Source organism: Solea solea, chromosome 10 (genome assembly GCF_958295425.1).
Source record: "Solea solea chromosome 10, fSolSol10.1, whole genome shotgun sequence".
NCBI classification, from domain to species: Eukaryota; Metazoa; Chordata; class Actinopteri; order Pleuronectiformes; family Soleidae; genus Solea; species Solea solea.
This window is the reverse complement of record NC_081143.1, coordinates 15,500,327-15,513,264: the sequence shown is the minus strand read 5'-3', so window position 1 is coordinate 15,513,264 and position 12,938 is coordinate 15,500,327. Positions and strand designations below refer to the sequence as shown.

The 12,938-nt window shown below is 42.3% G+C and overlaps 1 protein-coding gene across 8 annotated transcripts in view; it reads left to right on the top strand.

Annotated features, from left to right (window-relative positions):
- adgrl3.1 (adhesion G protein-coupled receptor L3.1) overlaps window positions 1-11,364 on the top strand; it is a 110,426-nt gene extending 99,062 nt beyond the window's left edge. Inside the window, exons 20-26 of one of the 8 annotated variants that reach the window (XM_058640072.1) lie at window positions 2,005-2,173; window positions 3,487-3,615; window positions 4,112-4,205; window positions 6,229-6,357; window positions 7,405-7,422; window positions 7,906-8,208; window positions 8,579-11,364. In XM_058640072.1, coding sequence (XP_058496055.1) covers window positions 2,005-2,173; window positions 3,487-3,615; window positions 4,112-4,205; window positions 6,229-6,357; window positions 7,405-7,422; window positions 7,906-8,208; window positions 8,579-9,228 — 1,492 coding nt within the window. In that variant the 3' untranslated portion in view covers window positions 9,229-11,364. Of the gene's footprint in view, window positions 1-2,004; window positions 2,174-3,486; window positions 3,667-4,111; window positions 4,206-5,889; window positions 6,358-7,404; window positions 7,423-7,905; window positions 8,209-8,578 lie in introns of those variants that run through there. The other 7 variants (XM_058640073.1, XM_058640071.1, XM_058640076.1 and 4 more) reach the window with 7 other exon arrangements.
- Window positions 11,365-12,938: the final 1,574 nt, after the last annotated feature.

Here is a 12,938-nt window from a genome sequence, read left to right as displayed (position 1 = left end):
AGCTTAGCTCAAAGGTTGCCGGCTGCACTTTCATTTTTTTTAGTGTAAGACATGAGAGTGATATTGATCTTCTTATAGAACTCCTCAGATAATGCTAATAAAAAGTTTGATTCCCAAAATGTCAAACTCTCCATTTTAAATGTAATGTCTGTCAGCCCTTTTTTCATACATAATGGGTCGCCTGGGACACATTTCACCTTTGTTCAAGTCACCACTCACTGAATTGTTCATGTCACTATTACTTAGATCACCCTGAGAGAATATCACTGAAATATGACTTCATCCCCACAGAGCATTGAAGCTCTGTATACTAAGCTAACTAATCAGGATTGTGTTATTTCTTTTATTTTTTTTCTTCCAGTGCAGCTCAAGACAAAAGGCTCAGTCTATTTCAAACAATATGCCATGGTACGAGCTCAACGCCTCAGTGAGGCACAGCTCTGAATATGTAATGTAAATGACCAAATGGCATACTCGTTGGATTTTGTCATTTAAATATTACTGCCGATTTATCTTTGATGACAGCATGTTTTATGTGAGACTTCAAGTGGGAAGCGTTTCAGACACAAAGACGAAACCAGGCAGCCTTTGTTCCGCTGCGGTCCATGGGAATGTGATCAAAAAAGCCAAATGAAAGTTAAAATGAAATAATGATTTAGAATACAATGCTTTTATATCTCTTTCCCCTCGGTCTGTGTGTGCGCACTGCAGAGGGCTGAATAGCTTTTCATCAATTTCAAATCATTTGTGGTTCATTTACTTGTTGAACACATCATGCCATCATGTTTTCTTTGTCTCTTAACTCATCACGTGTTGTCTGTGTTGTGGATTGGCTCTGGTAAGACCACTCCAATCAGATGCCTGCCGTCTCCCCGGAGATATTTTTTTTACCGGTTTGTTTGTCGTCGTATTTGTCTGTGGAGCCTCCTCAGAGTCTTTGCATATCCTTTAATTAACCATTAACCTCAATTGTAAAGCGGAATACTTGCTGATGTCTGATTTGGGAGCTGCTGTGAACTAAAGACCTGATGTGCTGTTGAAATATTATCATGGCGAGAAATAAATGTGAGGACACAGAGCCGAGAGAAAAAAAACGACGGTTCAAGGGAGCACTGGAGGGAGAGGTGAAACGCAGGGCTGGAAAAGCGAGGGATGAGTACAGCCGTTATCAAAGAGGGTCGTCAGGCGAGCTTTATTGGAGGTTCTGTCTCGCCTGAATGGTGCCACAGAGGGCAACATCGAATCAATCACCTCGGTCTCACTCACTTACTCTCTTCTTTCTCTCCTCCTTCCTGCTGCCTCTTCTAATATCTACCCCTCTGTCTTTTTCTCTCTCTCCACCCTCCGCCGTTTTTTCTTTACCCCTTTGCTTTGTCTTCAAGTCTCACATGAGAGGTGATCACTGGCCACTCAGCCAATCAAATTAACAGCCATCATCGTAGCTGTGGTAGACGTGAAACCCTGACCTTTACTGGGAAATGTCATTTATAATGGCTGTAATGTGTGTGCTCAGTGCCACACACACACCAGCTCAGGAGAGCCGTACAGTGCGTGCGCATGCCTCGACATGTCACAGTTTCTCTGACATTTGGCCTTTACGGCTCAGGTACTTAAGGTTCACAGCCGCAGAAACTTTTATGGAATTTAATTCCACAATTGTTATCGTCAAAGTTGCGCTAACAGACTTGAAGGCCACTCTGCCCGTGCACTTGAATGGCAGGATTCGGATACATCTTGGGAAAAGTCTTACGTGCTTGACTTTTTTTTGGATACTAGTGGCTGACATCAGCGTGATTTAAGTCTCCCTTGCCACGGTCAAAATGGTCTCTAAATGAGAAAGTCACCCTTTTCTCACCACAGAGTGTGTGTCTTCTTCATACAGTTACCTACAAAATAAACTGCACATTATTTACACAGAAAACAGTAATGTTATTGAGTGTATCATTTTGTTTTATTTTTTACTATTTTTTACTGGACATGATTTCTCCCTCTCATTTTCTGTAGGTCTTGGGTTATTGGGGCCATCGCCCTGCTGTGCCTGCTGGGGCTGACCTGGGCTTTTGGCCTAATGTACATCAACGAGAGCACGGTCATCATGGCTTACCTCTTCACCATCTTCAACTCTCTGCAGGGCATGTTCATCTTCATCTTCCACTGCATACTACAGAAGAAGGTGAGGCAGACACGGTGGAGACGAGGCCCGGACCGAAATAGACAGACAGCGTGACAGGCAGACAAATGCAAACACACACATGTTCGTATTGATCAGTGGCGACACCGAAATATCTGCAGAGCTGTCACGGGGTTTGATTGGTCACTCAGTAACTCTACTGACTGCTCAGCTCTTGTCTTCTCACTCTCACTTTTCATTGTCTGACAGCAGGAAACAAACTGAGCTGCTGGTCTTACAGTGTTACTGTCATCCCCGTAAAGAGAAGACAGTTTTTCATCATCAGACAGTCTTTTAAACGTTAAAAAACAGTTTCAGCTTCAGTTGTTTTATAATTTGGGCATTTCCAAAAATATTAAATATATATATATATATATTACTCTGACCTCCTTCATAATGACACGTACCTCCCTCTGTAAATCCCACTCTCATTTTGAAAAGACAACCCATTATATACCCGTGTGTTTGATTTGTGTGGCCTAAATGCTTAGAGGCACTTGTGAGTACACTTAAAATTTGAATTATATGTGGCTTCCAGGAGGAGCCTACATGTCCTAAAATATTTTTACAGAGTCTCCCACACACTGTCAGTGCTGCTGAGTACAGAAGAGGAGTGGGCTATGGAAAAAGAATTCATCAAATGCCTAATTCTCTCGTCTGGCTGCATTTCCACCGAGAGTTTTTAGTTTTAGGTGTATGGCCAGTAAACTAGTGCTCTGTGTGTGTGTGTGTGTGTGTCAGCACGCACCATACTTAGGTATGCGTTAGGTCATTGGGAGCAAGTATCCTGAGAGATGTCCTCAGAGAAGTGCAGAGGTTGACTTTGGCTGCAGCCCAACATGGTTTCTCCCAAGATGCAATGGAGCAACTCACTGCACAGCTGTTCAAACAGCAAACACAGCGATACACGTCTGCCAGTCCAACAAGCTTGTTAAAAAGCAATTACAGGCCTATTTGTTCAAACTTGACTGGGTCTAAATGCAGATGTTTTGTGTGTACGAGTGCATCATATGTCCCTCCCCCCCCTCAGGCGGGTGTGTTGATGTCAGACAAATTATATCGCAGGAACAACGTACATATAGGCTCAGTGGTGATTTTGAATTTCATGGAATTAATTGTTTAATGCTTATGTTTAAACAGTTGAACAGCTAACTCTGTCAAGTTAAGACCATCCAATCTTTTTTTTTCTGGTGTGTCGTCTTCAAAATGTGCCACAGTGTGTGCAAGTTTAAACTGCGCCATCACTCAATGTCTCCTCCTCCTCCTCCTCCTCCTCCTCCTCCTTCATCACAGTACTTCTCACTTCTCTCACTCAGGTGCGTAAAGAGTACGGCAAATGCCTGCGCACTCACTGCTGCAGCGGCAAGAGTGTGGAGACGTCCATCTCGTCGTCCAGTAAGACCACCACCTCGCGGACTCCAGGCCGATACTCCACAGGCTCACAGGTGAGCTTACCTGCCTGCACACCTGGACGCTACAGCACAGCAGACTCTCAGGTGAGGCCAGAGCATGCCATGAGGGTTTTCGGGTTCGCGCTCCTCACTTTAAGCTAATTCTGTTGTCGTCACATTTGAAACACAAACTCAGTTTGACTTTTGTTTCGAAAGTGAGATAGCCCGAACCCTGCCTTTCTGTACATCTTGATGCTGACACACAGGTAGATAAAGTAAAAAATGGCATTGATGGGTGATTATCTTTCCCCCACCTGTTCCCCTTTACTGCCTTTCCTACACTTTACAATTTGCCCTTCATTTGCACACAAAAATCCTTATATTCCACATTTCTTACATTTCATTCCTTCTCTTGTCATCACGTCCCTCCTCCCTGCACCTTCCTTTATTCCTCCCTCTGTTCATCACTGCTGCTCTTCTTGTCCCACTACCCATCCTTCTCCCCATCTTCCTGTTTCTTTCGCTCTTTTTTTTCCTCCCCTGTGCTCAGAGTCGGATCAGGCGCATGTGGAATGACACTGTGAGGAAACAGGAGTCGTCCTTCATCACCGGAGACATCAACAGCTCCGCCACGCTCAACAGAGGTAACCACGGGATACCTACCATTTACATCCTCATCCCTGTCACCATATCTACTTTTATTAATGGTGGGGGGTTCAGAAGCGTACGCTGTCATTTAGTAACGTGGTAGGAGGCCAAACCTCTGAAAATGGTTCTGTGTTCTTGTAGAGAGGAAGACTGGCAGAATAGGGTGTACGTAGCACGACTCTTTTGCTCTTTCAAAGGATGACTTTAAAGCAAATGGAGTTTATAGCTGCCTAAAAAAACTAAGACATCAACCAGTTTGTAAGTTCATTATAAATAATGCAGAGTCGACTTCTCTTTCTCTCTCTTTTTTTTTAATGGATAGTCGTCTTTTGAAGTGCTTGGTACCAATTTTGTCTTTCACTTAATACCACTGGATCCTTTATTTTTAACACGCAAATTATGCAAAATTAATTAACACTTTGTTATTCAGTTGAGTGTCACTTCAGACGAAGTTACTGGTGCTAAAAACCGACTGAAAAAACTGTCCAGTTGCACTGCAGTGGAGCAAAGTTTTTCTGTGTTTTTCCACCTGAGGATGTGCGTGTTCAGCCGAGCTTATCTCATTAAATGAAGGCTACTGTAATTACCAAGATTTTAAATGAGTATGAGCTCGGCTCGTTGTATTCCACTCCACTGTATTCAGAAATGTCTTTTGCTTTCCCTCCAGAGTAAGTCACAGTAATGGTTTGTAAAACTGTCTCAGGGCTAGGGTAATGAGGACATAGACATTTTTGACACTCACACACGCAAACACACTCGCATCCTGGAATGAACACACATATTTCGTCCCATTTGTTAGCGTCTAAGTCGAGGTGTGGCCCTCGTTTCCTTCAGGCCACTAATAAGCTGTTAGCATGACAGATTGATGCTGAAGCAGACACGGTGTGTGTCAGCGCTTGAATTATCACACACTTAGTGAGGCAGGGCTTTAAAAAAACAAAAAAAAAACAACCCCGTCCCCTCGTCTTTGCCTGTGCTCTTTTAAGTACGATACAGATAGCTGCTTAGCCAGTGGATTTCTAATGACTCCATGCTGAGGCTTAGTGAATAAGGATGGATATTCTGTATGTGTGGCAGACTTGTTGAAATTAGGAGAGCGTAAAATGGAGAAGTTAAGACGCAGCAATGCCTTCTTCCGTCTTCTTTTGAATGCATATTCCCCCAAACATGCCTGTAAAGTTTAGTGTAAAGAGTAGATGCTGATGCTTAAAGATCCATCAGTTGTGTTGCTGTGGTGCACTTTCCCCAGTCCTTGAATTGAAAAAAAGGAAATGTGTCCCTACAAAGATATTTAGTCTCTCACTACAACCTATATTTGCAGGGAATATGACATACTTCCCCTCTTTGGAGTAGTGCAGGTATAGCGTGAGAATAAAAGGATGAGGACAAATGTACAGGAGCTGTCATGGTCATTTGTCCTCTATTTCTCTGCAGTGTCTTAATGTGTACATGATCTGTCTCTTACCTTGGGAAGAAAATGCTCCTGAGGACACTTTTTTTTTGTGGGCCCCTTTTGTCTATTAACTATCCTGTAGTCATGCTTCTCTGCTCAAGCGTATTGAACTACAGCACTCTGCAAGCATTGCTACTTTCTCCTTGTGCCTCTCTCTCTCTCTCTCTCTCTCTCTCTCTCTCTCTCTCTCTCTGTCTCTCTCTCTCTCTCATCCCCTCCTCCCTCAGCCTGTATGCAGTGGCTGCAAGAATGACTTGTCAAGCTTTTTCTTGGTTCTCACCTCAAACTATGTTTGCCTGTTTGATTCACTTGTCCTCTTCTCCCTCTTCCTTCCACACGCTCACTTTCCATCTCACTCTCCCTTCCCTTTTGTTCCTTCCTTGTTACTTCCACTCTGCGACGTCTCCACGCTCTCTCCTTTAACCTCTCTCCCTGCTCTGCCTTTTTTTTTTTCCTCGAGTGCTTCTCTCTGTTTCTCTCTTGACTTGGCTGTTGCTTTTCCTCCCTCTTCCTCTCTCCACTTGGCTGTTGCTTTTCTTTCCTCTTTCTCTATCTGCCTGTACCAGGAGCCATGGCTAATCATCTTATAACTAATGCTCTCCTTCGTCCCCATGGTACTAACAATCCTTATAACACTCTCCTGGGGGACTCGGCAGTCTATAATAACCCAGCCGTGGGCATGTACAACACCCAAGGTGTGCCTGATGTTCCTATTATATATGTACAACATTTATTTTTGCATGGTTATGTCATTGTAACCCTTTAACACCTAAGCCTCAAAATGTTGGCCTTTACTTTTTCTTTGTGCTTTTTTTTTAACCATAAGAGGGTCAGAAAATGTCCTGTGAGTAAGTGCTTTTGCCCATTTCTCCAGAATAACTTTCAATATCTGGCAGTTATTAACAATTGACCACATGCTAAAGTAGTGTATTAACAATTTAAAACGAAGAAAATACTAAAGTTGTACACGAACACCAGATTTTGCGTGTTAAATTTGAAATTGGAACAGAATAAAACATTGGACATTGGAGTTTTTGTGCATTTTCTGGCAACACAGACGCTGATTCGCAGGCTTCCTGCAACAGCGCGAGTGAAATGAGCACAAACCGTGTCATAATCACGGTGATGCAAAGTGCACTCTGCGAGACGCTCGGGTGTTAAAGGGTTAAAAATCTTTTTGGCTGTGTTTCTGATCCGGCCTCATTATGGCTCCCAAGTAATAATCTTCCACATGGGACACCCACTGGGCAGTCTTATGATATTCTCATCAGGATTTATCAAAACAGCATAAAACGTTCATGTGTTTATTTATTTCTGTATTTGATGCTATCGATGCACAGTCCCTAAATCATTTATACGTTGCTTGGGAGCCATGAAATACTTTGTTGTACTCTGTGTGAATGTTGTGTTTTATACAGTGCTTCATGTTTGTTTTGTACATGTGAGTTGTGTCTTGCGTTCAGTGTTGCACGCCTGTTAAATACATACATATCCAACCGTGTGTGTATACAGGATATAAACTGTGTTTTGAATGTCGTACTCTATGTGTCTTCATGTGTTTTTTTTTCAGTGTAAATATGTAATAGAACACATAACTCTGTGAAAACAGACTTATTTTTATAATTTTTCATCATGAATCCAATTACTGTGCAACTTGTTGATTTTGTAGCTGATGAAATGTGTTTCTCCCAGTGAAGAAACTCACGTCTGTGTCTCTCTCTTCTCCTTCATGCTGCCGCTAGCACCTTACCGAGACACAAGTATGGACTAAATTAATACTCCACTATTTCAGTAGCATTGACTTTTTCTCTCTTTTTTTGCTTCTTAGCTCTCTGCCCAACATTTATCGTTTTCTGTGCAGCCGCGCAGCCGTTTTATGTGCTTCTCAGACATGATTGCTTCTCAAAATAAGTCCACACAGTAACGCACTTGTTTTATTTGTTTCATAGAATTTTAATATTGCTAAATTGTGGAGTTAAATTTCCTTGTAAATTCTTTATTTGTGTAATGTGCTGTCAGTCTTTTTTTTTCTTTTTTTTTTTTTTTAAAGAACGCACTTCCAAGGTTTTAATTTAATGAATTTAAATGAATCATAGACGCTTCCAGCCCTTTTTTCCTTCTAAGAAAATGATCAATGCTACATTTTCTTTAAAAATCTCAATTCACAGCACATGCTATGATATGATGAGTGTAATTAAAAAACTTTGTTCTGAGGAAACTAAGACACTGATTTTTCTCCTCAGAGGGCATCCTGAACAACGCAAGAGACTCCAGTGTCATGGATACACTCCCTCTTAATGGCAACCATCCCAACAACTACAGCATGGCCAGCAGTGAGTACTTGAGCGACTGCGTCCAGATTCTGGACCGCAGCGGTGGCTACGGCACCCACAGCAACCACAAAGAGACAACCCTGGAGAAGAAGATCCTCAAGGAGCTGACTTCCAACTACATCCCGTCGTACCTCAACAACCACGAGAGAGCCACGACAGAGCGCAACCACAATCTGATGAACAAGCTGGTCAACAGCAACATGGCCAATGGAGGTGATTGTCAGCTTAAATCACCAATTTTTTGGCCAGAAAACGACTCTAAATTCAACACAACATATTAACTTTTAAGTGGATGTGTCTTATAATCACCTAAATATACACACAAATGCTCCCATAGCTAATAGAGCATACAAATCTAGTGCTGCATTGTTTCTGTTCAGTGTTTCTGTGTTATTGCAGAATAATAACATCAACAACCAGAAATTCAACAAACATAAATTACCAAAAGTTACTCACTGCAGGTTCAAAATTTAAAAAGACATTTTTGATTACAGTCAAAAACTGAAATTGCCTCCGTGAAGCACCACCAGTTATCTGTCAGCACTGTAACCGTTACCCCCGCTTCCCCGCTTTCTTCTTTTAGGGAGCATGGCAGGAGGCAGCAGCAGCAGCAGCAGCAGCAGCAGTGGAGTCGGCGGCTGTGTGGGCAACAGCAAAGAGGACAATGGTCCCATGGTGCTGGACAATCCCGCAGCCTTCCCTCATGAGGAGAACCTGGGTTTGGAGATTATCAGAGAGGAGTCGAATGCCCCTCTCCTGCCGCCGCGTCCCCCTCCGCCAGACAGCCACCCTCCTCCACCGCCCCCTCCCCACAGCTTTGCCCGCCCGCGGCGCATTCCCCAGGAGACGAGCGAAAGCTTCTTCCCCCTGCTGACCAACGAGCACACCGACGAGCACACGCAATCGCCCAACCACAGAGACTCACTCTACACCAGCATGCCAGTGCTGACGGACCTCCAGGAAGCGCAGATGAACGGTTTGACAGACGGAGAGGAGGATAGCTCAGGGGAGCTCCAGCCCTGTAAGAGTGCGACCGCCCCAGAGCTGGATGATGTCTATTATAAGAGTATGCCAAACCTGGGCTCCAGGAATCACCTTCACGACCTCCAGAGCTACTACCACATGGGCCGTGGTGAAAGCGATGGGTACATGGTGTCCGGGAGCAAGGAGGAGTCTGATTCATCACCCGAGGAGCCGCCTGTAGACCCTTCCCACCTGGTTACCAGTCTATAGAGCCAGTCCAGAGACTTCTGCCCCTCCCCTGTTCCACTGACATTTCCAACCTTTCAATGAAAACATTCTTTGTTTGTTGACTGACAGGCTGAGCTGGCCCGCCCCTGGACTGATGGACTGGATTTGACATAAACTATGTGGTTCAGAAAATTGTTGGTCAAGTCAAAGCAGGGACTGAATGTATTGTCAGAAGTGGTGCGCGCACACACACACACAAACACACACACACACACACGCACACACACATGACAGGGCGGTTCTGAGAGACTTTGTGTGAACCTCAAAGACCTGGAAAGGAAAGGACGGGAGAGGGACTGTGTAATTTTACCCTACCTGTTACATTTAAATTGGAATCTTGGATTGACTGTAGTCCTACAAATTCCCCAATATGGACCTCTAGCAGAACATAGCATATAGTCTCCACTACTTCCACCACAGGGGCACAATACCCCCCCCCCCCCCCCAAAGCCCTGAGCCCTGGTTAGAGGAGCTGCTTGTCTGTTTGTCTGTATGTCTGTCTCTCTGTCTCACTTTGAAAGACACATGCTGGGATAACGTTTGCACCTCTCCAAAGGGTAGAGAAGGATATTCAGCTCGGGGTGTTCATAACATGAAATTGGCCCCAAAGATGCCCTGCCCCCACCACATGCCAATCAAGTGGAGGATGTATGATATACGCTCTCACCAGTGACCATTCCAGAGACTATTTTACTGGACAACAGGACTGTAACCATATCACGCTGATGTTCTGACTTCTCTTTCTTCGTATCTGGTAAACTGGAGTTGTGTCTGGGCTGGTGTAACATTCCTGCGAGTTGTAGTGACTGTGGCTACCATGTATTCCACTGAAAACAAACAAAGAGGAAAGACCATATTACAAAAGACTTCGTTCAAAAAAAAAAAAAAAGAAGAGAAAAATAATAGATTTTGTTTCTTCTCCTTTCTTCTGTGAAACGTTTTCAGTTATCAAAGGATTATGAGGAAATCACAAACAGTTTCTATGTATTGTACAGAATACAGATGCAGATACAAATGTTGCATAATGACCAAGTCTTTTATTTTTTAATTTCAGGTTGCAAACCTTTTGTCTGTGGAACTGTTCTGCAAAGTCATGACGTGTCCTAGTCACGAGTAGACTCCGGGATGAGGAAGGAACTGAATCTGTCATATCACTCTTTCGTAAATACGGAGACAATTAAGCACCCATGAATTAATACTCATATACCCTGCACACATCCCACTCTGGTCCTTTTATAGCTACTATTTCACTCACATTTTGCAAACCAACTGTCTCTATATACTTTACCACTCATTAGTTTAAAATAAAAAATACAAATAAAAAATAAAGGGAAACGTAAGTGGCAAAATTCTGAAAGAGACAGTTATGGAAAGTTATGGAAATGCTACGTTTTAGTAATTGCTGGAAGTGGGTCTTGTCTCTTTTGTTTTTTTTTAAGTAGGCACACGTAGGAGTCTGGGTGTAAAAATGGTATACAACAATTACAGACATTTGGAGTAACACAAGGATGGTTTATGAATTATATCCTCTCTATTGCCAAACATTTTATTGACATTATCTTGCTGTGCTGTTTGAGTTCCTACTCTACGGGAGAAACTAAATATCTCTAAACGGAAAGAAACAGAGAGAATTTCCACTATTTTGATTTGAAAACACCACATGGGTGGTGTGTGTGTGTGTGTGTGTGATGAAGATGTGAAACCTGCACACAGCAGCACTGTCCCTATGTGGAAAAAGCCAATGTTTACTTATTTAGGAGGAAAAAAGTTGATAAATGTATGAAGTTTAGCTTGCACTTGTATCCCACAAGCCCCTTCCATGTCCCCAAGAGAGAAATTATTTATTTATCTGTTTATTGGTTTAAAGTTCGCAAAACAAGCTTGGAGGAAAGGAAGCTGGCTTTATACAGGAGTAAATAAAGTGGCACTGGGTTCTTTTTTTTTGTTTGTTTGTTTGTTTGTTTACTTTTTTAAATTATTACGTTCATGATTATAATTACAATATTATTGCTAATTATTTATTCTTTTTGTATGGGTTCCAAGTTGAATGATCTCATAACTAATATTTGTTGTAACAGTGAAAGTTGTTTGCCAACAAATAAATTACTGACATAGCTTTGTGACGCCTCTTGAGATTTATCTGCTGTTCCATCGGAATTCAATTCAAACACGGGAAACGAAGCGAGCGGCGTTTTCACTTCAAATATGCAGTTCTGGCTATTTTGGGGGATTATGCACCTTCTTTACATTTGTTAGAGCATCTCTGCCTCTCTGTAAATCTGTCAAAACAGCTAACGCTAACGTGTCCAGCATTTACAGCATGTTTTCTAACATATACTGTATATTAGAAAAGGTGATACAGGGAGAGGCTATCACATTACAGTTTAAGCTCCTCAACATAATGATTTTGTCATGTCATGTTTTTGCAGCTGATTAGAGTTCGCTAATAAGAGGCCAAAGTCATCGTGACCTAAAATCTAAACATGTCTCTGTTCATTCATATGCTAATGAAAACATGCACTTAATAGCTTTTTGTTAAATCAATTAAAGTCGTCACTCGGGTCAGAATGTACTGTATATAAAGTGTAGAGTGTAGAGTGAAAGGTTACACTCTAAACTTCCACGAGAAGGCCAGTTGAGTCCTTTGTGCTGTAATCCGTCTACCGTCGGTAGAAGGAATGTTTTAAAGACTCCTGCTTTGCAAACTACTGCCGCATGCGAAGCATTCACCGTATATAAAAAGTGAACTCCCCATTCTCCCGAGAACACCAGTGCAGAAATAAAGAATATATTTAATAGCCACCGTTAAAACTTAAATTTAATGGAAGTCTGTGTGAAAATGAGCCTTGATTTATCACATCAGTAAACATTTTCCTGAGGAGTTAATGGACTCAATCACTGCTTTTGGGTCTTCCTCAATAGAACATGATGTCAGTATTGTAAATTATGTTCCCATTTAGAGTGAAATAGACAGTAAAATATGGTGCGTACGAGTGGACACCAGTGTGATTGACAGCACCGTCCGATAGGAGCCTGACTGCAGGTGACAACTTTAGATGTCCTTGTTTGCAAAACTTCAGCATGTAATTCACAGGAGACCCTTGCATTAGCAAAAGCAAAGTAATAATTACTCAGTAAATGGTGTAATATGTAATTATATATATAATGTTGTGCATGGGTTTTCTCTGGGTTCTCTGGTTTCCTCCCACAGTCCAAAAACATGCAATATGGGGATGTGGTAAATTGTCAGAGCTCCCCCCGCGACCCTCATGTGGAGGATAAAGCGGTAGAAGAGGGATGGATGGATGTATATTATATATAATTTCTCCATTGTGCTCCTTTCTCGACATATTATTAAAAGAAATAAAAGAAATAACACTGAGCTTCATAATCTTGACTGTGTTTGTAATGTTTGGTCATAACACATCCCAGGCGGTTAGTATCAGTGGTTGACCCACAATGAATTTTCATTACACGTGTGAAAAGAAGAATTAATGGTGGTCTATGATGAATATCAAAAGCGTAATGAAATTGCAATATGCCCTTTTATTTGTAGCTGTGGCCCCAACAAATGATTCTTTGGACTCAGCTGGGTGTAATCTCTGCACAGCATCTATGTAATATTGAGGACTTTTACTCTTTCTTATCTACTTTGATCCTAGAACTGAACATTGGGAGAGTGAGGTGGAGGC